Source organism: Symphodus melops (genome assembly GCF_947650265.1).
Source record: "Symphodus melops genome assembly, chromosome: 20".
NCBI lineage: Eukaryota > Metazoa > Chordata > Actinopteri > Labriformes > Labridae > Symphodus > Symphodus melops.
Window position 1 is genome coordinate 5,550,573 of NC_136710.1, and position 27,155 is coordinate 5,577,727.

The 27,155-nt window shown below is 40.2% G+C and overlaps 1 protein-coding gene and 1 long non-coding RNA gene across 2 annotated transcripts in view; one reads left to right on the forward strand and one right to left on the reverse strand.

Moving 5' to 3' along the window:
• The window catches only part of ppp2r5b (protein phosphatase 2, regulatory subunit B', beta), a 38,071-nt gene extending 11,523 nt beyond the window's left edge, over nt 1-26,548 (forward strand). The window contains exons 2-13 of the mRNA XM_079371314.1: nt 7,867-8,063; nt 9,857-9,958; nt 11,265-11,357; nt 11,824-11,954; nt 13,049-13,108; nt 15,394-15,502; nt 18,874-18,927; nt 19,091-19,141; nt 19,232-19,351; nt 19,549-19,676; nt 20,145-20,246; nt 21,590-26,548. Of these exons, the coding sequence (XP_079227440.1) occupies nt 7,867-8,063; nt 9,857-9,958; nt 11,265-11,357; nt 11,824-11,954; nt 13,049-13,108; nt 15,394-15,502; nt 18,874-18,927; nt 19,091-19,141; nt 19,232-19,351; nt 19,549-19,676; nt 20,145-20,246; nt 21,590-21,821 (1,379 nt within the window). The 3' untranslated portion in view covers nt 21,822-26,548. The remainder of the gene's footprint in view (nt 1-7,866; nt 8,064-9,856; nt 9,959-11,264; nt 11,358-11,823; nt 11,955-13,048; nt 13,109-15,393; nt 15,503-18,873; nt 18,928-19,090; nt 19,142-19,231; nt 19,352-19,548; nt 19,677-20,144; nt 20,247-21,589) is intronic.
• LOC306841433 overlaps nt 1-27,155 on the reverse strand; it is a 172,786-nt gene that overhangs the window by 77,224 nt on the left and 68,407 nt on the right. The gene's annotated exons all lie outside the window — the stretch shown is intronic.

Here is a 27,155-nt window from a genome sequence, read left to right on the forward strand (position 1 = left end):
TCACCAGCCTGTGAAATACTGTGCTGCTAATAAGGTAATCACATGTTTACCTGTTCAAACCTTTCATTAGTAAGTTAACATTGTATTAAAGCTGCATTTAGTGGTTGTTGAAAATATTAGCTTTCTACATGTCCAGCAGAGACAAATAGCATTAGCATTAGCATTACGTCTAATATCCAGTCTTTGAGCTCTGTTTTTGTCTTTACTGACTTCTTAGTCAAATGTGTGACCCATTAGCTTCCAAACGCATTACTATGTTTACCACCAGTTTATCTCAAACAGTATCTGCAACAAAATATTGGCCCACTTCAGCAACTTCGATGTGTGACAACAAACTGACAAACAACAAGCATCTTTTGCAGAGGAAGCAACCTTTAAGTGGCCCGTTCATACAGGTGAGCTCGTGGTGTGAGATAGAACTCATCATATTTAGTAGTTGTGACGTGTGCTGTAGGTTCAGCGTCAGCCTTGTTTACCTGGAAGTCTTCTCACAAAAATGTTCATTCCTTGCTAGATGTGCATGTCATGTGTGCATGACACCCAGATGGGCACATTACCTATTCTTGGTACCATCACCAAACGATGGCTTCCAAGTAGTTCCTGCTCTAAAGCAGCAGGAGGATTTTTCCCGTTCTTTCTTGGCAGGTAAATAGCTGTTTACTCTTCAGTGTTCTCAACAAATCTAAAGATGGAGTGATGGGAGCAGGATGTAGTCAATTACGGGTGATAACATCCCTCCACCTTTTCCATTCTCATCACGCTGTTTATAAGCAAGTTTAAGGACAGTGAATTGCACCTGTTTCCCTGACTGTCGGTCAGGTCGGGATGTGTTTATCGGGAGGATTAGATTATTTAGAGACAGAATTGAAGCACGTCACTTAAACCCCTTAAGGTGATATTTATACTGTCCTGACTGGCACACTGCATGGTGGCTCACTTTTTGATTGCTCTAGCTTCCTTTCACTATTTATAACCAAGCCCTTTTCCTGCTTGGCTCCTTTATCTGCCTCGATCTCCATCCGTCTCTCTCTCTCTCTCTCTCTCTCTCTCTCTCTCTCTCTCTCTCTCTCTCTCTCTCTCTCTCTCTCTCTCTCCCCCCCTTTCTCTGTTACTCCCTGCGTCACTGAATCTGTGCATTGAGCATGAGTGTGTGTGTGATGACAGAGATGCAGAGGCGGCTTGCATGGTAGCTAAAACAGAAGTGGTCTCTCTCTGTCACACACACACACACACACACACACACACACACACACACACACACACACACACACACACACACACACACACACACACACACACACACACACACACACACACACAGCCCCAAACAGAATCACTGTTATTTAAAGACTAGAGCAGTGCTTGCTCATTTGAGGAGGAAAAAAAAAATGCTCAGACAGATTGATGGTTTGGAGAAAAAGAGGGGTAAGATGTAGAGAGTGAATGGAGGGAAAGAAGGGAGGTACCTAGTGATGGAACGATAAGAGAGATGCAGGAGGAGAGCGAAGGGGATGATGTCATCTTTTAACCCTATACCGCTCCCCTTCTCCTTTCTGTTTCCTCCCCAGATTCTTCCTCCGCTCCGCTGTGTGTCTCTCTTCAGCAGGACTATATTTAGACTTGTGCAGCTGTGAGTGTGTACGTGTGTTTGTGTGTTGCAGGGTGCTCGGCACTGCTCAGTCTTATACAGTGTCGCTCTTTTTGCCAAATGCTTCCCCTCTTCTTCCTCCTCTTCTTTCACTGCCACCATCTTTTCAGTGTCACAGGGTGTCTCTCCCTGACTCTGGTCCGTGTCATCTTGTGTATCAGCCTCTCCATCCTACTTGCATTTACAGGACGTGTTCAGATATTTTCACTGTTTCGTCTTGTTGTCAATTCATCTGAGGAAAAGACAAAAATGTATAATCAATGAATCCAGCTGAAAAGTATCTCTACCACAAGCCTTTTTCTCCAGTTTCTCATGTTGTTTTGCAATCATGTTCCTTCATACAGTGAACACAGGGAGCTGTAGTTTATTTTTGGGTCAATACATACACAGCATTCTGCAGCAAATCCTTGCTAGCAGTCTACAAAATGTGGATAATGGCGCCACTGAAAATAGTTCCCCAAAAATTTACATTTTGTTCCTGTCTGAGTTATTTTTCTGAGACGCTACATTATTAGTGTTGAAGTTCATCTTTTTTTTTTTTGCCTTTTACAGTATTTTTTGGTTGCTCTTTCTTGTACCTTTTTCTAATCCACACAAAAACAGATTCCTAGCTTGGTGATCAAAAGTGCTTCAAAAGTAACAAATCAATTTTACCACCAATTATTTCTTTTTATTCCTTTGTTTATTAAATCCAAGGTAACCTCCACTGTTGAAAAATAAAGCCGATCGAGAAGAGCCTGCTTGAAGCTGGCTGAAGCACCAGAAGTCACAGTTAACAGCCTGCATGGCTCAAAAAAGAAAATTTGTCCGATGAGCACACATCTGTGAGTTTTTTTGATAACTTGTCCCTTTTTTTGGATTTGATGGAGGATTAGCATTGTTTAATGTAAGGCGCGTAGCTGACCTGATTGACAGGCGGGTGTGATGTAACGGCTTGTCAAGAGGCTTAAAACCCGCCTTAAAGTAAAGGGTGAGACAGAATATCCTGCATAGTGATGTGTATCAGTGGGACTCCAAAGCCCCCTGCAGTAACAGACGTTTTGCATCACTCACTGATTGAAACCCTTTTTTAACATATTCTCCAGATGAAACTAAAGAAAAAAAGGCTGAAAAGGAAATTCAACAGCCCAGTGGATTTTCAAGTTTAATTCACACTCGGTCTGAATACAAGCATCTTAGATCAGTAGCTACCAAACTGAACAGCCGATTACTGAGGCATTTAAATCACCTTCAATCAATTAATCAATTTATGTGTCACATGTTTTGTAAAATACAATTACAGGTGATTGATGGAGAGGTTACTAAGCACTCGTCACATGCTGTCATTGAAGAATCTTACACACTGGCACAACCAGGACTATCTGCAAAAAAACCAAACAAACTAAAGACAGCCTGAATCCACCAGAGTCATGTTTCTCACAGCCCTGTCACTGTAATCTCTATGACAACCAGCCTCCAGTAACCTGCATCACTTTAAAGATGATATATTTTCATCAGTTCGTGAAAGGAGAGGAGGCTGCTTACCTCGCCCGGTTCATGTTTGTGTAGAGACATTTTTCAGGAGACTGCACTAAATGTCTGGCAGTTTAATGGTTTATTAAACAGACAATAATAAAGCACTCCTCTGTAAGTGCAGAAACAAAATCATTCAGACTGAATCTTTATCTGCGTCTTTTAATACTGTAGTTTGTCCAAACTAAATTGTTTGCCTCTCTGTTTTTCTCTTGGTCCAATTCTCTCTTCTTTTTTGAGAGGGAATCTCTCATTGAACAAGCTCTGCCAAAGTTTAACAAATAGTTTTTTTTCTGAATTCACCAGAGATTTATTTTTTTCCTTCTTCGACTGCTAAGGGGCTGCTAAAGAGCCATTGTTGATATCTGTGGGTTAAGCCCAGTGAGATATCTAATTTGAATCACATCTGGCTCATCAAACAGAAGAGTGAGTCAACCTGAAGGCAGGCTTTACTGGAACTTTATTTAATCAATTTTGCTAATTTGACCCTCACTTAGATACATTTATGCGTATCCCAGAGTAGAGCTTTATTGTGGTTTGGATCTCATTTAGTATTTATTTTTAGCTCCTGATCTCCTATGTTTTGGAGAAAAATATTTGCCAACAGACAGCATTTTTGAACTTGTATTTTGATGCTACCAGACGTTTTTAGGGCCCTGTACGTATCTGTTATGAGTCGTGTTTCTGCCCGCCATAATTCAACATTCTGTAAGTTGTGTTTCACCTTCAGGGAAGATATTGAAAACTTGTCGTTAAATGGTCCTCTCTATGTTCACCAGTTAGTAGCTTACTTTGAGTGTGGTGCCATAGAGAGATGTTTATTAATTGAAAAGCTCCATGTAAAGTGTGGCTGATAAATGTGATGACAGGGAACCAAAATTACATCTAAAGGCCTAAAAACCCAAACAAACTGCAGAAACACAAAACAATGCTTGGTATTAATAGTGATTAGTCAGTTTATTAGGTTTACTTTCACATTACAAGTGGTGATTAAAACGAGTTCTTCCGATTATCAAGGGAATAAAACAGTAATTAAAACGCTTCTTCTTTCAGAAGATTTTCCATCACCCAATAAGGAAGAAAATCTAAAACATTTTCATGATCTCTGATTTTAATGGGATTAAAGATAACGGTGTGCAATGTTGACATTATGAGTGCAATCCTAAAGAAGTAAAAAGAGGCCATACAATCTAGCTACATGAATCTAATGTGCATTCAAGATTTAATCACAGCCAAGCTTGTTTTTCATTCAAAACACCAATTTGTATTGTCAGAGACGTGAAAAAGATCAGAATAAATGACTCACTCGTTGTGATTATGATCGCAGTGAATATCCTAATCACTGCTCTGACATGATATTAAAAGCTGCTTCACTGGAGGTGTCTGGAATAACCTGCGTTGACCTAATAATAGCACAGCCACGAGCAAAACTATAATTCACATCACTCAGTATTACCTCACTCTTGTTTCATTACCGCCAAATTAGGCACATGCTTCGTGCCATTTACAATTTTTCTTAACTGCAGAAATTATTATAGACAGTAAGGTAACACTGATGCTGATTTGCCTTGCCTTATAAAAGGGCAGCTGTGGCTCAGTGGTTTGTCGTCTCTCCTACTGTTTCATGACGAAGTGAACTTAACCCCAAAAAACATATTCCCAAACTCTTCTACACTGACGGCTCGTGAGTGCACCTGGATTAGTGCTGATAGACAGTTAGTCCCTTCATGCAGAAGCCTCTGCCATCAGAATGGGACATGTAGAGTAAAAGTGATTTAGTCAGGAGAGAAAAGCTCTAAAGAAGTCTAAGTCTATTTACCACTTACCAAGTCATGTACTCCTGTTTCATCACCCCACATCTTTCTCCACACCTGCTCTCATATGACTCATGAAGTCATTTTTCTCAACACGCTCTATCGCTCTGTGTCCAGAACATCCATACATGCTTTTTCTTTCCCTTCATCTTCTCAAAGCACTTCCCCCCCCTTAGTCCCAGCACATCTTCATACAATTACTTTCCATTAAAAATTGATTAGATTTCACCTTCACAGTGTGAGAGAGAAACAGAAGGGAGGGAGGGAGAAGACAGAGAAAAGAAGCGCTATGAGAATTCAGTGGAGAAGGACTAGAAGAGAACGGACAGGAAACAGTAGATAAGAAGGACGAGAAAAAAAGAATGAGAAAAACAAGAAAAACTCTCAGCAAAGGAAAAAAAAATAGATTGATCTCCTTGTAGATTTAGCCACAGGTAACTACTGTTCTTAAAACTAAGTGGTGGTTTAAACATTGTGTGAATGTGGCTGTCACAGATTTGGCCATTCATTGAAAAATGGCTGCGATTCAATAACAAATTGACCACACAGTATTGCTCAATGGACAGGCTCATACATGTCAACACTAGCTGTAAGTAGGGCATAAGAGGAACGTTAAAGAAACCTCAAAGAAAGACATTAATGCAGGTCATGTCCTGGTTGTTGAACTGGAAAAAGAATATGGATAATCAGTCTTGTTATTCGGACTTTACACAAACAGTACACCATCATCTGCATATGAACGGATCAGAAAAAAACCCTCCTGAAGACAGTCTTACTGCACTCAACGTTTTCTTCATTAGTTTGAGATTTGTAAGATTTATTTGAAGCACTTTATCAAACAGCAAGTCGGTAGGTTTGTTATTTATAAGTCAATAAGTCCATTGTGACAACTTTTGATTAAAAAAACATGTAAAGTATGGAGTATTTGGTAGACTTAGAACCACTGTGATCTTACTGGAGTGTGCATCTTGACACATGTCTTGACACAAGCAAATGTCAGTCCTTGTCTATTGTTGTGGTGTCCAGTGCCAGAGGGAGCAGATGGTCCTGGTGTGTCCCAAAGAGGTGAGAAGGCCTGGGGTTGGAAGAGCTCCAGTCGGCCCCCCTTAACCCCCTTGTTTTCCCACCTTGGGGTTAAGATGGGTTAAATGTAATCTGCTCCTGCTGTTCAGTGTGTGTGTGTGTGTGTGTGTCTTGGAGAATGGATCATCCCCCTTTCCTGCTGTACAGTTAAGTCTAGACTGCTCCCCTCATTTCAAGAGCTGCATTGTTTCCTTCCATCAAAGAACAATAGATTAACAGTATACACCAGTATACACTAAATTACCAGTATATTTGGTAACGTCAAGGGGCCAGTGTGAGACCACTTTTCTCTTTGTGGTGGCACATGAGTCAGTGTTTATTTCAATGTACCAGGGGGCGGCATTTATCAAATAGTCATTGTTTTAAATCACCCACTTTCGTTCAGTCAGGCCACAGTGATGCCTAAATATGTCGCCAACCAAGCTTACATTTATAACAAAAGAAATCATACACAATTGGATTTCTCATTTTAACCACTTTAGTATTACTAAGGATACCAAAGACTGTGTGTTGGTCATTTTGGCACCCAAGTCTACACAAAGTGCAATAGAACTTGTGCAGTCATTCATTGTCCCAAGATGGTAAATCCCATTGATATCGGTGCACTTTTATTTAATGTGTTCAAAGGACTCAGGGCAAATTGTAATTAATCTTGTAATCCTTAAACCTTTGATATGCCACCATCATTATCGATCATAATTTAAATTTTATTTGACATTTGGCACAGTCAGGGATCGACTTTGTCAGGTCATCTTTATTTGAACCTGACAGAAGTGATCTAAAGCCATGTTTCCTATCGGACTCCCCCCTGATTTGGCAAAACTGATTTGCAGGTTTTGAATGTACACTTCTGGTTTTACAGTTTACCTTCCAATATTTTCGGGTTTCCACTTTCCTTTTTACCACACTCGGTAGTAAGTGGAAGTTTCAAACCTGGAATTGTCTCTCCAAAACCCATGAAGTAAGTTTCCAAACCCTTGAACAAACAATATTTCTGAGATATTTTGGTCTTTGTAATCATCTGTTTCAATATAGGCCAGCATAATATTGCTCAAACCAAAACTCTTACCCATTTTATATAGGCTAGGTTTCTAAATCTGGGATATTTCACAGCTATATTAAGCGATTGAGTCATCAATCATCTGGTTACTCATGGAAAAAAAACAAGCATTCCCATTCGGCTGCTGTCAAAGCCTCTAAATCTCGTATTTGCTTTTTATCCTTTTTTCCCCTTTTTCGTATAGTTTGCAAGATTAACTGTTAAGTTTTACACCCCGAGGCCCGATCAATCAATTTAAAACTCACTGCATGTGTTCAGTAATCCACGGGCATCAGCCTCTTACTCTACATCGTTGAAAGTCGTATTTTTGGAGACACAATGTTTTAATCTGACTGCAGGCAGCAGGTTGTTTCATTGTGACGAACAGGTCTGCAGAATGATTCTGACAGGTAATAGGACTGAGATACAACACAGCCCTCTGGAGGAAGGTGTGTGGGTACGTCTCTGTGTGTGTGTGTGTGTGTGTGTGTGGATGGATTCTAGCGTCTGTGTGAGTGGGTGTGTACAAGTGTGTTTGTGGAGTAATAGTCTGCTCTCTTTTTCCCTCATTACATTTGAGAGAAGAACTGGCGTTCTCTGTATACTCCAATACTCCCACTTTGTCAAACATTTCACAAAGCGCTTTTCAGTAAATCCATTTGACTCATCTGGCTCGGCAGCATCACCCTTTTTGTCCTTTAACCTCAGTGTCTCACACTTCTCTTCTTTCTTTCTCTGTCTGTCTTCCTACCTACTTCTCAATCATACAGACGCCCCGGTGGCAGAGTTACATGACCTGTTCTGTAAGAAGCTGCAGCAGTGCTGCGTGCTGTTTGATTTCCTGGACTGTGTGGCTGACCTGAAGGGGAAGGAGATCAAACGTGCAGCACTCAACGAGCTGGTGGAGAGTGTGGCCACAAGCAGAGGAGTCCTCATAGAGCCTCTGTATCCAGAGGCCATAAAGATGGTATGTTGGGAGGAAGATATGGGGGGGTTGAAAGAACTGTATGAACTGATGTGATGGAAAATTATAGACAAATGAGTATGTAAATCAAGGAAGCACACATTTAAACCAGACAACCAGACGAACATTGATCATACTGCATGAGAACAGGAAATATAGAGAGCCAGGTAAATGAAATGATGGATGAAGGAAGAAAAGAAAGAAGATAGACAGAAGGTAATATGAATCTTAAAAGCTCCTGAGTCTTCAAAGAAATGAAGAGAGAGAAAAAGAGAAGGTGAATGAGTGGGGGAAAAAAACGGAAAGGAGAGCTAAAGTGTTCACAAAGGGCGCTTAGTAGCAATGGGCTGCACAGATGGCGAGAAAGAGAGGGGTGGTGAAGGAAGATAAAGCGTGAGAGAGTGTGGTGGACAGCACGACAGAGCTGCAGAGGGTCCCAGAGGATATAAGAAGGAGGAAACAAAAAAGGGGATTGAGGACAGCAATTAGAGTAAGCGGAGAATATGGCCTGTGTTATGAAGTCACTATACACAGAGGATGTGAAACTGCTGATAGGACACAGGATAGGATTAAATGGCTGAAGCTTTTAAGTGTGTTTAAAGAGACGTAGGTTAGACCCAGAGCGGCAGCACCAACTGAAACATTGAAATGTTGTGGATTTTTTGTCTAATCTAAGTGCTGCCACTTTAAAAAATGTCCTGAATATATCCTTCCTGTATCATTAAGCATGATATATTGCATATACTCAATACAAACATGCATGCCCACAATGGTAATGATCAAACATTGACTACAGGCAGGTATATTTTTTACCAGTTTAAAGTCCATTATTTTTCATCATTTTGTTAGCTAGCCTTTTTATTTGTAGATCAAGTTTCCAGGTTAAACCATGGCATGCGTGTGAATATCACCAAAAAGATTGCTGCAGCATACAAGCCAGTAAAGTCAAATGTCTAAAGTAAAGGAACAATGGGACTCATTAGGTTGAATAAATATGATGGAGAGGATGTATGGAGCAGGAAAGAATAAAGAAACAGTCAGTAAGCAAGAGACAGTGGAAAGAGAAGATACTGCTGGATGTGTTTCAACCATAATATTTACAGTCTATGGTTTCAACAAATTGGGAATTTAACATAAGGAAACATTTATTTTTACAATGATTATACATAATGATTGGGATGTTACACAGCCATGTAAAATTAGCCATATCATCCTGCAGGAAAGGAAACGTTTACTAATGCAAACAGATGGGAGACAAAAAATTCTTAAGAGAATATCATGCTCACTGGAGGCGTTGGGGCTCTGCACATTAGACTTTTGCAGTACAGTTTATGCACACAATGGCTAGTGGAAATGCATTTGTTGAATAAATCATGACATAGCGAGCAGACATGTTGCATGGTTTATTAGTTCTCTTCCATCACCAGTCTCCAAACAGCATCAAATATGGCCGGCTATAGCTGAAGAAAAAAAAGAGGTTTAACCTTTTTTTTTGGTATGAGCTTCTACTTTTAATCGAAAAACTTTTAACAATTGTTGTGAAGTACTTCCTACCACCAAACAGCCGTTATAGCTGATCGAAATCAATCTAACTGTGATTTAAATCAAAGACTCTTGAAGGTTGAATTGTGTTTTATAACATCAAAAATGATCTTGGATTTACACTGAGGGGCGATTTGGTGTCGCAACAAAATCTTGAAAGAATTTCATATTTTGTTGCTCATTTAACCTTCATCAATTTTCATCTTTCTTTTTCACTTCTGATTGTTTTCCTCAAACTGTTTCTGGTTTTTCAGATCTCTGTAAATATCTTCCGGACTCTCCCGCCCAGCGAGAATCCAGAGTTTGACCCAGAGGAAGATGAGCCCACACTTGAAGCCTCCTGGCCACACCTGCAGGTACCATATCCAAACAAAAAAATCATGTTGTGTTAGATTTATTGCTGTATAGTTCATGCATTTTCTGCAGAGATCATGGAAGAAAAAGATGGACCTTTTTCTTCCATGATGGATGGAAAGATGGTGTTGACTTTGGCCTTTTTTTTAAAAAGATCTTTGCGACGCTGAGTGGAATCTCAGCGCTGTGTCAGTAACAAACGTGAAAAATGGGCCCTTGGATATGTTGTACATCATACTTTGGGAGAGCAGACTAAGTCATAATGCACACAACTCCCACCTGCAGTTGCTGTTAATGCAGCGTTCAGCATTTTCTCCACGCAGACATACTGTGCCTGAGTCACAGGTCCGTTAGATCAGTTAGATCTGCTGTTTAAAGCAAAAAGGAACATGTTTTATCTTCCTGAGATGTTTGTCTCAGTGGCATTTGGGAGCTGTTTACAGTCATTAACCTTGAGCATAAAACACATTATTACTAGGTCCCCATCCTTGGAATGAAAATCTTTTCGCTCATTAGATGCATGTTTGAGATCATCATCATGGCATGCTGCCTCTTGAGATGCTGAAAAAGGTTGTCATGAAAACAAACACAAACACTTACATCACTTAAATATAAGTAGCTTTGACATGCACGGTATAGGCTATATTCCTCCGGTCACTATGAAGACTAGACTGCGGCCTGCTAGCTTAGCTTAGGTAAGAGAAACTAAACCCTTTTCTTTCATCAAAGGCCGAAAAAATGTCAACCTATCACCCTTCTGAAGCTTATAGAGCCATGTGCTTCAATTAATTCAAGTTTTTCTGAAATTGAAATTGTTTAAAACCTGCACTATTTAATCTAAGCTATGCTAACCATGTCCAACTAGCTTTAAGCTACCACTCTAGTTTCCAAAGTAACACAAAGAGACCAAAGAGAGTCAGGCATCAGCGCCTCGCTCTTGGATAAGAATAGAGATAAATTCTTTGGAACAATTTACAAAAGGAGAAGCAAAAAACTGCTTTTCCTTCTCTGTATCACTTCTTTGTTTTCAGTCTTGAGGTTCCTTTTTATAATTTTCTGTCCAACACTAAGCTGACCAGTTTCTCAGCTTTATTAGTCTGTCTTTACACTGACAGAGAGTGGTGTGATGTCTCATCTGACATTCTGCACCACAATGAATAATTCCCAAAGTGTCAAACTATTCATTTTAGAAACTAACACACACACACACACACACACACACACACACACACACACACACACACACACACACACACACACACACACACTTAATAATGTTTTATCTTTTGCTGGTTGTGTCCTTGTTAGCTGGTGTACGAGTTCTTTCTGCGTTTCCTGGAGAGCCCAGACTTCCAGCCCTCCATGGCCAAACGCTACGTTGACCAGAAGTTTGTCCTGCAGGTAATCTTCCCATTTCATAAAGAGTCAGTACTGAGTCATTACCAAATCTCTGAGGTGTTTCTAAAGTCCTGATGAGTAGAAAAGTATTACAAAATGGAGCCTAGTTATTTGCTTGCTGACATGCTCCCTACTTTGTTGTCAATTAAAAACCTGCATCGAGTTATTTTTTTATACAACTACTATGTTTGAACATTTTGCGAATAAGATTTTATAAAATGATTCCCATTAAATATATACTCTAGTGTAAGAATAGTTAAAAATACTCAAGCTCTATTATACTTGTCTGTCTCTGGTTGATGGACCTTACGTTTATGGTTTAAATAAATCTACATTTCTTTACTATTTGATTTCACAACTTGGATCTAAAAGTGTGAATGTTTGAGAATACAATCAGAAAAGGTTCCCACAGCCTTTATATTCCAAAAAAAACTGTATTTGTGTCTGTGATTATCACGTGTGCATATAGCTCCTGGAGCTGTTTGACAGCGAGGACCCCAGGGAGAGGGAGTACCTAAAGACCATCCTGCACCGTGTCTATGGAAAACTACTGGGCCTCCGAGCCTACATCCGCAAACAGATTAACAACATCTTCCTCAGGTATAGGCTGCCTTCCACCAGTCCAATACCCAGGGTTTCAAGGTGCTATTTATAGCATTGAAAAAAGTCAATAAATCAAGCATTAGCAAACAAAGAGCATCAGAAGGGAGAAGTGCTGGGTTTACTCTCTCTGTAATGCCTTTTGTTTTAGTTGGTGCATCGCTTGGAAAAATAGATCATCATATTACAGCGCTGAAAGGAACGATTTGTGATCGCGCTCTCAAGATTCTGTTCTTTAATTTTCATATATCAAGTTAAAATTTAGGCAAAATGTAATGAGAAAATGGTAACTGCTACTGGTGAGTGCATTGCATCCGTTTTACACATACATGCTGACTCTGAAGTCCAACATGGATGTAGACACTAACACTGAGGGCGGCTTTAAAATGCTTTCTTTATCATACATAAATGGCAATGACACAAAAGAGAAGGGGACACATGAAGCAACGTCCTTGCTTTGAGAAGCAGTGTGAACATGTCTGGGAATATTTTGTGCACGTTGAGAGTCAGAAACTGTTTTCTGTCGTATTCTCTGGCTCAGTTAAAGTAATATCCTGCCACACATGCAAGCAGGCACATAAGACATGTACAAACATGACTGTGGTAATTTGCAGTCATGGCACTCATTGAATCAGCCACCCTGCGTCTATCCTGAGCGCTAACTCATTGTGTAGTCACACACAGCTCTTCAACTGATTTGTTTAACAGTTCTGACAAACAGGGCTGCAGTGATTTTACATCACTGGGTTTCATCTTTTTTTATGAGTTGTGCTTGAAATGTTTTGTTTGCAATGTAGTTCAATGCCAGGAGAGCTGCAATGCTTCAGAAAAGTCCTTTTTTATGTGTGAGTAAACTTGTTTTGGAGTGAAGATACAGTCAGCATAAATCAGTATATCTGTAGTTGTCCGTCATTTTTCTTTCACGGTGTTGTAATTCAGACGTGATACATCATTATATTGATCTATATATGGTGGGGTATTTGATGCACAGGGGAATTCACTGGAAGGAAACAGGATATGTTTTGAGAAACTACAAACACTGATCAACTGATGAATCATTTCAAGTCTCTCTCTCTGTTTTTTCTGACGTTCAGGTTCATATATGAAACTGAGCACTTCAATGGAGTTGCAGAGCTTCTGGAAATCCTTGGCAGGTAAGTGTCCGCAATCATGCAACACACTTGAGAGCCTACTCTGTACACTGGATGAAAACACATTTCTTAGGATGTAGGAACTTGGCCTGCAGTTAAAAGCTGAATGTCAACAGAAGAAACACATTTACTCTTACTGTAGTTGCACAGCTGCTCATATGAATGAGACAGCTGGCAACCCAGTGACTTCAGCAGCTACAAAAAAAATGGTGAGAAAGCACAAGCACCACTGCAGCTACTCAAAACAACAAAACAAAGATGCATTTCTTTTTTTCTTCTTTAAATGGTATAAACACAACAGTAGCATCAAGCCTCATGGTTTTACACATTAGAGGGATATACGTTAAGTAAAGATGGAAAGTAAGAAGTGGGAACCTAAATACATACTGTAAATAAAAGATGACCAAGGTATTTGTAATCAATTGCTGGAAGCCAGTTGGAGGATTAAAAGGAAGGACTTAAAGTTATGGCAAGATGGGAGGTTGAGTGATCTGCAGACACAGGTTGTGTTGCGCCTGTGCACAAACTCAAATCAACAAGAATGCAGAGATGGCAGGGACAAAGAAGGGTTGAAATGGCAGTTAAATTCACTGCTTGTTGAAATGTCTGAGTTTTTTTTCCCTTACTTCCCCAGTTATCAATAATGTTGCATCTGTTTAGAGATTCTCATGTGGTCGTTACTGACTTGGAGTCGGGACATGGCTAATTTATCTTAGAAGAAATGATCATTTAACTGCCCTACGAAATATGAAAAGCTAGCTTTGATGCATCCAAAGTGGAAAAAGATGCCTACCCTTTAAATCTTTTATTTATTATTTTTTATGAAATAAGCCATTCATGAACATTTCAGCCAGGCAGTTCATCAGTTTAGCATTGACTGTAGAGCTAGTGTTAGCATCGTCAGCTGTACTCTTCTCATAGCTTATCATTCCCTGAGGATCTCAAATTACGCCTCAGCCAAAGTAGGAGCTAGCAAGGTAGAAAGTGAGTGACCTTTTAAAGATAAATACAAGAAAGGATTTTGTGCTTGGAGTCTACAAAGTTTAAACTAAATGCTAGCAAAGCAGGGCGCTAATTTTGAAGAGATTTAGAGTGATGATAGCAATTAAAATGTCGAATATTTTAGTAAAAATAATGTTGATATTTTCTTTAGTTTTCCCCAACACAAAGCATGACGAGGGTCAAAACAATGAAACACCTTTTAATAAATCAAACCACCTGAAGTGAAAGAATATTTGGTTTGATAACTGGGTCAAAGATGAACAAAAAGAGACGTAGGTAGAAAAAGGAAGAATCCAAGGTGAGAAAAGAGGGGAAGGATGGGGGGAGGAGAGATGGAGATAAACGAGGAGATGTGGTGAGGATGAGTGAAGGGAGCAGTGTGAGTCAGAAGTGGAGGAAGGAGGAGGGAGAGCAGGAGAGGAGAGAGAGGTTTGTATTCATGTTGGTGGTAACAGAGGTATTTTTAGCTCCTCCCACACAAGGAGACAGTAAGAGAGAGAGATGGGCGAGGGAGGATGCATTGTACACAGAGCAAGAGAGGAAGAAGATAGAGGTATTCATATAGAGGAGGAGCGGGAGAGGCAGCAAGAATTATTACAGACCGAAGATTCTTCTGAAGGAATTTTCTCATTTAGAAAAACAGGTAGACGGTACCTACGGATAAATAGTCCATAAAAACCAAAAATAAGGTCAGAGTGTTGATAAATAAATGTTTCAAAGTAAAGTTCCCACGCTGCGCTTCCCTCTGTAGGCTGTGTCAGTCAGTGTAGTAGAGAACAGAACAGAACGTTTATCCAGTCATTCGGAAAGGGACTCAGTACAAGAATAGACCGAGCATCACAGACAAACTACCCACCTCAGATGTGAATGGTAGATTTTATAAATAACACCCTGGCACAAACTGATCTTTGCTTGTTATTAGATTTATTTAAAACACAAATGAGGTTTGATTCGAAATAAGCTCGGCAAATACACTAAACCAAGCATAAAATGTTGTGAAAAAATAAATAAATTCAAATTCAAAGCAAAGTGTGCTGGTTATATAGTCACAGAAACAAAAGCATCACATGCAGACATCCAAGGTTTAGAGAGAGAGATCCTGTACTGAGGGTCTCAAGCAGCAGCTCTTTATTTAAAATCTGTGGAATAGCTCCAGACAATATTTCCTAACAGGCGTGCAGATGTGTTTCTTTTCACTGTTTTACATGAAACAACATGTCATGGAATTGTAAGACTGACAATGATTAAAATGGAAATCTCCTGTCCTCTCCTCTCCTCCCCTCCAGCATCATAAATGGTTTCGCGCTGCCCCTGAAGGCTGAACACAAGCAGTTCCTGGTTCGGGTTCTGATCCCATTACACACGGCGAAGTCCCTTTCCATCTTCCACGCACAGGTCTGTGACATTTTCCCCACTTGCATAAATATTGACATGTGATTGTTGGTAATGGTAAGTAACATTTGTAGACAAATCTGGGACTCAAAGAGATTTTACTCCGCACAAGGTGCAATTTTAAAAAAATTGTTTCACATGACGTCAGTCCAACACGCCTTGCAGACATAAATGAAAAAGAACAAGCAATAACACAGAGTCAAAAAAACATAAAAAGGAGAGTATGTGACCGGGGTTACGTAGACAGGAGTGTAATGAGTATAGGTGTGTATGATGATTTTCAGGCTAGAAAAACAACAACCAGCAACTACGCAATCTCATTATGTTTTTTTCTGTATGTCAGGGATGTAAAAAAAACCCCCCACTATAAAACTATATTTAGATCTTGGTTTAGTTATGAAAGCCCAAATGCTTTGTGGCTCCTCTCAGTTCATCTGACTGACTGAGACAAGCTTTGCTGGAGGTTGAAGAGACTCCTTTCATTTACATGATAATTACGCTGGTGCCTTGAGGTTGATGAAGCAATTAGCAGTGGCTACAAACATTTAGATACCTATAATGTACAGTACACACATGCTTTGAATAATTATCCATCAGATGTAGTACGGCTTTCCGGCATTGTATCAAATATACCACCAGGAGGCACAGTTGAGTCACAGATGATGCTGCAGAGGGAGGGACTCACCTTTAAATTACAGTTAAACTGTGTGTGTGTGTGTGTGTGTGTGTGTGTGTGTGTGTGTGTGTGTGTGTGTGTGGTTTCTTTGATCTCTGTGTGTTTGAATTATTACATGAATTGTACACAAATAGGATCCACTCGACCGTGTGTTTGTGTGCATTTGTGTGTGTGCTTTTTTCACTCAATATTTGATTATGTGCAAAGCTAGTGAAGCTAGTTCTATCAATTTTACTCAGGTGTGTGTGTGTGTGTGTGTGTGTGTGTGTGTGTGTGTGTGCGTCTATGCCCCAGCATCACGGTGCCCTACATTTCTACTCACCCGCTCCCTCCCTGTGGTTCACACACATACATTATTCAAACACTTAAAACACACACACACACTCGGTTCGACAGGGTCACAGGGGACCCGCTGTTGGTGGACATGAGTTTGAAGCTCAGTGGGCGTGTCCGCTCAGGAGTGACCCACATCTGGACCGAAATATTAAAATCAAACACCACAGCAGCGCCGTTTATGCATCTTAAAGGTTTCTTATACCATGAGATAGAGATGAATCACACATCCTGTAACTTGTGGAGTGTTTTCTCATTCATGTTTACGTCACCGAATTGCAGTAACAGCTGTTAGAGCTATAGCCACCATAATGGTTAGACAGTATGGTTTCCAACATCAGAAAGCGAATGCAGTGATTTTACATTCTAAGCTCATTTCAGTTTTTTATCCATCCATGATAGCCTGCTCTTTATTTGTATTCTCAGGGATGCAAACATGTCTGTCCATACTGGTAATACAGAAAAATACGACAATAGTCGTTAACCAGCTGGAGGTCTGACTTTGTTTTTGATTGCTTAGTCCCACCTGAGATTTGAGCCCCATGTACATGACTCTCTGACCCCAGAGATGTGCTATTTTACATTTTGAAAGTCTGGTTAACTGAGCCTTGAAAGGCAGCTAATGCTAGCTTGAGCCCACTCGCTAGCTTGCTTGCTTGTAGAAGAGGAAACAAACACCCTTGAGTGTGCAGTAGTTTCAAAGTGATTCTGCAGGTAAAGAGATGAGATACCAAAACAATATAAACATCGAGAAGGAATCAGACGTCACAAAGAAACTCAGCAACTTGTATACCGAAGTGTTGTTAACAAAGGCAAATGTTTTGATTTGTGAACATGTCGGAATGGGTTAAAAGCCGCCTCATATCAGTGATTGTGAGTTAACTATACAGGGCTAAGAGACACCCAAGTTAGTAGCCATCGTGTAAAGGAAACAGTCAGTCAATCACTGGCATGATAGCTGAAGCTTAAAAACTGTAATTAGACTAAAAACTAAATGGAACTTTGAACGAGTCAGCATGTTTCTGAGATTTTTTTTAATATTGTGTCTCACAAAGTAATTGAAAGCACTGGAAAAAATGGAAAGGCTTCTCTTTAATGTGCAAGTTGTAACTAATGTAAAAGGCAAGTAGCAGATATTAGATCCCACTAAGATGACTACGTCCCCCCAAAATAGACCCTGCTTTGACCTGTCACCTTGGCAGATCAATATTGGTAAAACCTCCGCCTTAAAGTCTTCAATGTCTGTAATCTTTAGCCTAACAACGGCCTGCTGCACCCACAAAGTCTGGCTTGACAACAGAATCCAACTCTATATTTACCCCAAGCAGCATCTCTAATCCCTTACTAATGCTTTAAATAGTTAGACCTCTCAGCACCTTTGTTTTTTTTTTTCTCCAGCTTTTCTTTTAATTCAAGCTTGCCATCCCTTTTTTTAGCCTCGGCTCCCTCTGCTTCTGTAACCATGTTGTGGTTTCGAGTAAGGAACAGGACAGTTTAGGGATGGAAGGAGAAGAGAGAAAAGAAAAAAAAAGGTGAAAAGAGATGAGACGGGAGGATGAGGATGATAGCTGTGGAAGATGTGAAAGCCAGACAGACGCAGACACAGACAATGGAGCGTCAGGTCAGGACTAAAACAAAAGAGAAAAAAACAAAGAGAGAATGCAAAAACAGATTTTACTACTCTTAGATAATTAACGCACATTGACAGTCTGATGGTACATTACCTCTGAAACTGGCCACTCCAGCATTGCGTTATTATGATGACATTTGAATTAACTGAACGCAAAGTCAGGAAATGGACTCGTGCGGAGATAATGTAAACAAGAAGGTATAAAACAGGACAAAAGAGGAGGCCACGGAGGCAGAGACAAGAGTTTTAAACTCTATCTCACATTGCCTTAAGGGACTTCTCTCGTGTGACATCACTCCTTCCGAAGTAAACACACGCACACACAGTCTCCGTCGCCACGGTGCCCACTTGCAACGGCAACTGGCCTGGTTGGAGGGGGCAACCGCAAAAACACACACGTACGTACACACACACGTACTCACACACTTGCTAAATAATAGGAAATGATTGCAGAATTTATAAGAGGGAGACAAGCTGATACACACACACACACACACACACACACGCATAATCATACACACACAGACACACTTGTGACACACACCTCCCGTTGGAAAACTTGCCTTTCCAATCTTTAACAGTCTGTAATCCTGGGGGATAAGTGCTAAGATCTCCCTTGTCTCCGTGACAGCTTCAGGCAATGTGTGGACTTTTTTTTTTTCTGTGTGTGTGTGTGTGTGTGTGTGTGTGTGTGTGTGTGTGTGTGTTCTAACCTCATCTCCTCTGTCCTGACAGTTGGCCTACTGTGTGGTGCAGTTCATGGAGAAAGATGCTACAGTGACTGAATATGTAAGTCACGTTTTATCGTCTTGTAATCAAACACTTGCTCATCAAATTATTTTGATGTGTCCTTACATTTTTTCTTTGAGTATGAATGTGAGTTAACGCAGGAGGTCGAGCCAATGGCTGCAGCGTGTATTCACATTAATGCGCTCATCTATTTTCTCCGCAGATCATCAGAGGGCTGCTCAAGTACTGGCCAAAAACCTGCACGCAGAAAGAGGTGAGGCAGCTCACGTGCTGAGGTTGCACGTTATCCATTATAAAAAAAAAAAAAAAAAATACATGGACATTGTTGTTGCTGTGTTCTCAGGTGATGTTCCTGGGGGAAATTGAGGAGATCCTGGACGTTATTGAGCCGTCTCAGTTCATTCGGGTCCAGGAGCCTCTCTTCAAACAGATCGCCGCCTGCATCTCCAGCCCTCACTTCCAGGTAAACGCCACAAACAACATGTTCTTGTAATGTCTGAAACGTCACTTAAATTAAGACACAATAACAGTAACGATTAACCTGACACCTCAACAGATGTATTAGACCGCTTCAAAGACATCTCACTGTCGGAGACCGTAGTAAAACTTGTCTTGCATGACTTCCTAACTGGTTGCACCGTTCTGTGTGTTTTGCCTCAGGTAGCGGAGCGGGCTCTTTACTTCTGGAACAATGAATACATCCTCAGTCTGATCGAGGAGAACTGTCAAGTCATCCTGCCGCTTGTATTCGCCACCCTCTACAGAGTCTCCAAGGAGCATTGGAACCAGTACGCAGCTCCCCCATCAGCAACACATTAATACACAACACATCGCTTTTTCATCCAAGACAGTCGATTTGATTTGATTGTCACCTTGAGCTCTGTTACAGTTTGATCGAGGGATCATGTCAGGAGCTCCATTCAGTGTCTTTACTGTCAGCAGGCTGAATCGGAGGCTTCACTCAAGTTAAATCCAAAGAGACTGAATAAGTTTTAGCATTCAAACTACAATGTTGAAACGAGTTATTATTTTTCAAGGTTTATTTTGGAGCTTTTTATGCCTTTATTTCGACACAGGACAGCTTCATGGTTGGGTTGAAATCCATACAGTTGACTCTCGATGTGATAGTCAGAAGATGACAATCGCTCTCTGGTTGTTTCTCATGCCTCGGAAAGCACACTCTTTGTCTTTTATAAACGTCTCCTGACCCACGACTGAGCGTCAGAGTTCATCGTCTTCTCTTGTCGTCCCTCCAGGACCATCGTGTCCCTGATCTACAACGTGCTGAAGACCTTCATGGAGATGAACAGCAAGTTGTTTGATGACCTCACTGCCTCCTACAAAGTGGAGAAACAGAAGTGAGTATGACTCACCCCCCCCCTTTTTTGTGCGCGTTTATTTGTGTCACTGGATACGACAATGACAACAAGAGGAAGCAATAGAAAGCTCTTAAGTCATGCATGCGACTGCATTTGTTCCATTATCCATCACGTTATATTTCACGCTGTAAGTATGTATCGCTTAGCTCATCCTTTTAAAGTCACATCATCATCATAACACAGTTTCAGACTGAAGATAGAAGATACTTTTTGAATCTAAATGAATGCAGCAGTTGGACATTTGCTCAGACATGATGCATGAACAGTGGAGAAATACACCGATCAACATCCACGAACGGGACTTTATTACGCTGACTAGCTTGTGCTAACTGAGGCTGAAACAGGCACATCAGATGCTGTTAAAAACTCTGAGCTTTCACACTTCTTCTCAGAAATGTTGCGCAACATCTCCAGCGACAAAGAATGTTCTCGATGAAAGTGCTGAAGCAAAGTTTGGTTGATGTTTCTCTCCAGCAGAGACGTAGCTGCGTTTGCTATATATCCACCTTTGCATAGGGAAAGTTAAATGTATACAGTACTTATGTCTAAAGACTGCAGCTAACAATGCTGTAATTATTCATGGACTCTGTACATTAATTAATTATTTCCTTTTTTTATAGAAAAGCTGAGCTTACACAGTGCAAGGTCAACTAATACAAATTCAAAGTGTCATTCAAAGATTTAAAAAGATTCATATGCAACCTTCAGACTTTACCGAGTATGTGAGCTGTCGGGGGAGTGTATTGAAAACGGCATATTTGTGCACAGCGCGTCAATTAAAGATGAATTCATTTCATATTACCGACGCGTCCTCGAAATGTCAACTATACATTGACGCATGTCAAGAATGACGCATGTCAAGTGTGAAAGCACCGCCGCTCGAGTCGAGTGTCAGGTGTCGCTTCATTAGAATCAAAGGACGTACGTCTGTTCTTTCAGCCCTCCTTTATCAACATCAACCTTGACTCTTTCAAGGATACAAAACATCTTCATTAGCTCCTAGCCGGTCATGGTGGCGGGTGGTGCAGCATGTGTTTGATATGGACCCGTGTCTGCAATAAAGCTTATTATTATTCAGATTTAGGCGAATGCTTCAGTTCAATACAACTACAGCGTGGATTATACTGATTCCTCCTGTTGTGTATATTAGAATTGTCAGATCAGTGGGAAATATTCGCTCCTCTTCTGACCTATTCATTGAACAAGTTGACTGAAGTAGCTGAAATAAATGTGCTTCTGTGGAGAAATCATGTACCTGTCTGTGGTTTGCATACTAAAATTAAAACAAGGGACACTGTGCTCTCGTCCTCTGACCTCTCCAGGGAGATGAAGCGGGAGAGGGAGCGCACAGAGCTGTGGCAAGGTCTGGAGGAGCACCAGGAGCGCCGGATGCAGATGCTCACAGAGGCTGCCAGGAACCAGCGCAACCTCCAGGAGCGAGGCGAGAGAGGGGACCTGCCTACCCCTTCGTCCCCACAGTCGGCTCACTCTGACCAGCCTGAGTCCAAGCCCAGTGGGGCCTCCTCTTCAGGAGCAGGGGAGAGCGCCACCTAGGTGTTGCTCTACTGAAATGGGATAACACAGGGGTTTGGGGACAGGGAGAAGACACGAGGTTGATGATGAAGGTGTTGGGAGTGTTCAGATATAAAAAAAAAAAAGGTACATAACAAAACCACTGTTCTTTTACCTCGTATCAAAGAGGAGGTTGCTTTCTGTCAAAGAGCGCACGCTCTCAGTGATCCCAGGTAAAAACCTTTTTTTTTCTTTTTTCTGACGAATTGTGTGAAACTGGTTCACTTTTTTGGCTGTACACACATTATTTTGCAGATCTGAAGATGAATATTGTCCAGAGGTGCAGGTCGACACTTCAAAATTAACGCCGGGTTTACTAAACTGCAGGTCAGTACCCAAAATTGGTGGCTGGCCTTCTTGAAATCAGTCTCAGTCTATCAGAACTTCTCTGAACACGAACCGAGTTCAACACGTGTCTCACAGATCGAGTCAGGGTCTGCACTGTGGCTTCGTATTTATCTTCGGGTCCGAGATGCTTATTTCATGCGTGGATAGCACAATCCATTAATAAACTAAAGAAGCAATTTCACACAAACGTCCCCAAACTATTGCGGCACCGACCAGACACACTGACCGTCACATGCACACAGACAGCAGGTACATATTTACTGTAAATATGAAGACAGAGCTAACGAGAGAACGTGTATCCAGGTCATGCAAATCTCACACGCTAATAATCAACTGATGTACCAAGTTTTTTTTTTTGTTTTTTTTGATTAGAAAGAGACATGATCACATACATAAACACTCGCACACAGAGACACACAAAAACACACACGCACACACACACTGCTGGTTCTGGCGCAAACTCCTCTCCCATTCTGTCGGGTTCCACCAAAGGACGAGCCTAAAGTCCCTCAAGGTTAAATAACCACTGATGATGATACTGATATAAAGTACAATACTGTTCCTTCTTCTTACTTGTTACTCTACTACTACTCTACTCTACTCTAAGTACTACTGATGATGATGACGATGATGATGATGACGACGATGATGACGATGTTTTTATATATATACATATGTCTCTGGATATTTCTGTAGTATATTATGGGAGAAACACTAGTGTAGCAGAAACCACGAAGGGGAAGGCCGGCTCAAATTCACGTCACATGTTTGAAGAGTATGAGGCCATAACGTGGATGCTGAAATTTAGCGGTATTCCCCTTTAACAGACCTTAAACGAGGCAGGAATGAACTGGATTAGCAGGTTTTCTTTTCTCTTTTTTTTTTTTTTCTTAAAAAAATTGGGTTCTTTGTGGTGCGGGATGTTTAATTCAAAAGGGAATCCTCACTGAAATCCGAAAACATTCCATGTTCAAAAAAACGCCCTGTGGAGAGCCGAGTTATGTTTCAATGCATTTCCTGCCAAAAAAACGTGTTTGTGTTTAACCTCGACAAATATTCTGAATGTATTTCTTTTTTTTCTTTTTTTTAAAGTGAATTGGTTCAGCCAACATTTTTAAATGTTTACATTCATGTCTCCTCACTATGAATCCTAATCTTTCCAGCCATCGTTGGTATTATGCTACTCTCTATGCACGTTAAAAGCCACAAGCTGTTGTTAGACTGAATAGCATCAAACACGTAGGAGAATGTGAACTATATTGCCCCATGTTCTCTTCCAAGTTTAACGTCAAGTACTGGTACATTTACAAAACACAGAGGCCTGCTGATAGAAACATTCTCCCAGAGTGCTACTGGGGAAAAACTCCACAGGGTTTCCTTGATTTGGATACTTTGATGATTTTTTTGGGCCAAAAGTTTGACAAATGTCCTCTGAAGTAGACTCCAAGCTTTAACCAAAAATATATACAGACTTGTAAACACACAAAAAAACAAAAACAAACATGCACCACAGTTATTTGGGACTAAAAGAAAAACCCAGTAATCCAGTTGGATTTCTGAACCCTGAAGTGTCTGTTTCTTTAGGCTCAGCAGACCTGATGCTGCTCGATGGCGTCTATGATGATGAAAACCTTTCCGGCGTGAACCAACAAAAATCCGTTTATTCTTGTCTGATCATTACGGTAGAGTGATGGGATTAAAAAAAAAACAAAAAAAGAGGTGGGGAAAAAAAAAAAAAAAAAAAAATTTATTTTAGCAATATTTTCATTCTTTCAGGATAATCTTTGTGGTTTTAGGGGGTTAAACAGGAAGTGGGTGTCACACTCAAATGTTTACCCCCCACTCATGTTTTTACTCCTGTTGCGTCCTTGATATTCACATTGTCTTAAAGGTACTTTCTGTGTACATTGATTTGATGAAAAACGATTTTTTGCTTTGTAATTATGTTTTTTTCTTCTTGTTCTTTTTGTATGATCTCGTTCATTTTGTGAAAAACTGATACTGATGCTATTTATTTTCTATTTGATCAGGAAATGTAACCTTATTTGAAGATGATGGTCAGGTTGTGTGAGTGTGTGTGTGTGTGTGTGTGTGTGTGCGTGTGTGTGGGGGGGGGCATGTGTGTGTTGGTATGTATCCAGTGAGTGAATCAGTGCGCAGGAGATGTGTGTAGACAGAGTGATAGAGAACGAGAGAATACAGTTCTCTCTTTGTTCCTTTTTCTCTCTCTCTCCTTCTCTCCTTCCCGAGGGACAGGGTTTGAATCCGAATGTATTGTTAAACGATTTGATTGTTTGTTTTTTTATTATTATTATTACATCGAGATGCAGAGCTACCTGTCAGCTGCTTCGTAACCAAACATTCAAAAACCCTTCAAATCCTCAGTTCCCAAACACTCACTCGAAATCATGCCTGAGTCAACAAGGTTGTGAAACCCATTTGACTTGCACCTCTAAGATTCGCATTTCACATTTAATGAGTACTAAAGCATCCCGGGAAGAGTCATTCATCTGACAGCAAAGCATTTCTGTGCCCTGGCCAGAATTGAGGATTTCAATTTGAACGACTTGTTCTGATGCTACTTGGGCTTTCCGGCTGCTGTTACACCTAATCTACCTTCACCGATCTGTTTCTATTTTATTTATTTCTTTTTTTTAAACACTGACACTGTAGCTTTCAGTTTAATTGAATTGGCAGTTGTAACATCCAGCTTAAACATTTACACATTTGTCAGTCAAAACAAATATATGTACAAATATGTACAAATAACATATTTAGAGCTTGAAAACAGTAGTAAAAAAAACTACACTTATTAGCTGTTTGGATGTTTTGCCACAGAACAGCTCCTGAGCAAAAAACATTATTATTGGGCCAGCTCAATCTGCTGATGAACACAATTAAAAAAGGTTGAGGTTGTGGCACATGTTGGTGGTTCTTAGCCTTTGACCCCAAAAATAGTTCACATCTTTTTATTACTTCTTGGCCTTTGTGTTGAGAGTCACAAAAATAAACCAAAGAGTTTACCCTTTGCAAGTTGTTAAATGTAGAGTTTGGAGAGGTGATTATAGATCAGCAAACATTCAAATGAGTAAACATTTGAGGTAAATCAGAAATTGAAATACTATGTGTATTTTTGACCTTCGTTATTTCCTTTAGGGTTCCAATAAGGGGCCCTGAGCCCAAGGTTTGAGGACCACTGACACATGCTTCTATACCACAATGTTGTACTCTTATTCACAATTTGTCGCTGTACACTTCGACACTGAGCAAACAAACAAGCATTTAAAATTCTCCATGGCAACCACTGATATCTTAGGTGTGATAGCAGCCTCATACAACCACACACCTCAAAACCTGAACCCGCACACACCATCGGGTTGGCAAAAAAATTTGAAAGCTCCCATTTGGTGGGATTTCAAACACTGTTTTGATTCAGGCAAAAACACACTTAACAAAAAGGACAAGACAACCGTAAAGAGACAAAAAAAACCTGACCTCGCTGTCATAAAACTCAGCTTATTTATATTTTGTTTTGGCTAGCTTACTCACAAACCCTCATGATTGTTACTGTCAGTTGGTCAGCTGACTCGAGAAACCCCCGACGCCCACTGATCTTCCTCAACAGTCATATTCCTCTTATTTTTAATTCTGCTGTACATTGTAGAACTGCTTCAGAACAGGAAGTGAGAGAAGAGAGAGTGTTCATAGAGAGATCTGGTATCACCTCACAGACAGCCTTCAAACGCTGCTTCCATCCACTGTCACATTTCCTCTATGACATGTTAAATATGGCCGAATTTAAACAAATGTTTTAAATCTGAAGGGGTGGTGTGAATGGATTTGGATGAAAGCAGCCAGCAATGATCGAAGAAAAAAAAACAGAGGAGGAGAAAGACAGAGGAAAGAAAAGACATAGAGTTAGACATGATAGAATGGCAATAAGTCAGAGCAACAGTAATAGAGTGAGAATATAATGTTACAGAAACCTACAACCGCATTACGTAGCAATTTCACTGAATTTCTAGATTTGCACTGTCTGCCCAATGGTATGTGTTTGTTGTGTTGAAGAAATACCTTAGAGAAGATGACTAAGACAATGCAGAAGAAGAAAATGTATATTTTGGGGACCAACAAAGCAGTGGGGGGGTTTGAATGTAGAGAGGCTTACTACTGTACGTAACATTACAGGGGGTGTAGAATGGAGAAAAAAAAAAAAACTATGTGCTAAAAATGAAACTTCACTTTGAGAAAACACTCTGGGAGTCTGTGCCATGTTTGTGTCGCTTCTTGTTCGTTCATTCTCGCTTTTTGGAGATCTTAGCTTATTAATTATGAGAACATTTTCATGTTAAAAATGTGGACAGAGGTCCCTTGACTAGTTTCAAACACTCAAAGATGAAAAGAAAAAAAAAGCTTTTAACCTATTTTATATTCATTTGTCTTTTGGCCCAAAAGCTCCATTGTGTCCAAAATAAGTCCCGACCTTTTGTTACAGTTAAAGCTACTCTGAGGTTGTTGTTTTTAAAAAAAAATGGTTTTAAAATAGACTAATATATTATTGATGAGTCTTTAAAAGCAACAAAAGCAAATGAGAAAGCAGTAGGTTGCTGTGATATAAAGTTACTGATCAAGAGTGCATACACAAACAATAGGGCAGATCTTTCAAAATGCATATGTAAAGAAGGGCACATATATATAGTTAGGAAAATAAAATGATGGACAATTGAGATAATATTAAATATAGATTAGAACTTAAAGAGCTAGGAAACATGTACTTCTATAACATACTAAGAAGCTGTTGTTAGACAGAAACTCTTCTTAAAATAAGAGTGAAAATGATAAAATACAGAAAAACACTGTTATGTTATGGATATGGATAATGTGACAGCTTTAGGGACCGTTACTTGGATGAGTTCACATTATTTGGCATGCCACTTTGCCGTGAATTTACAGGACTTTTAAAACGGC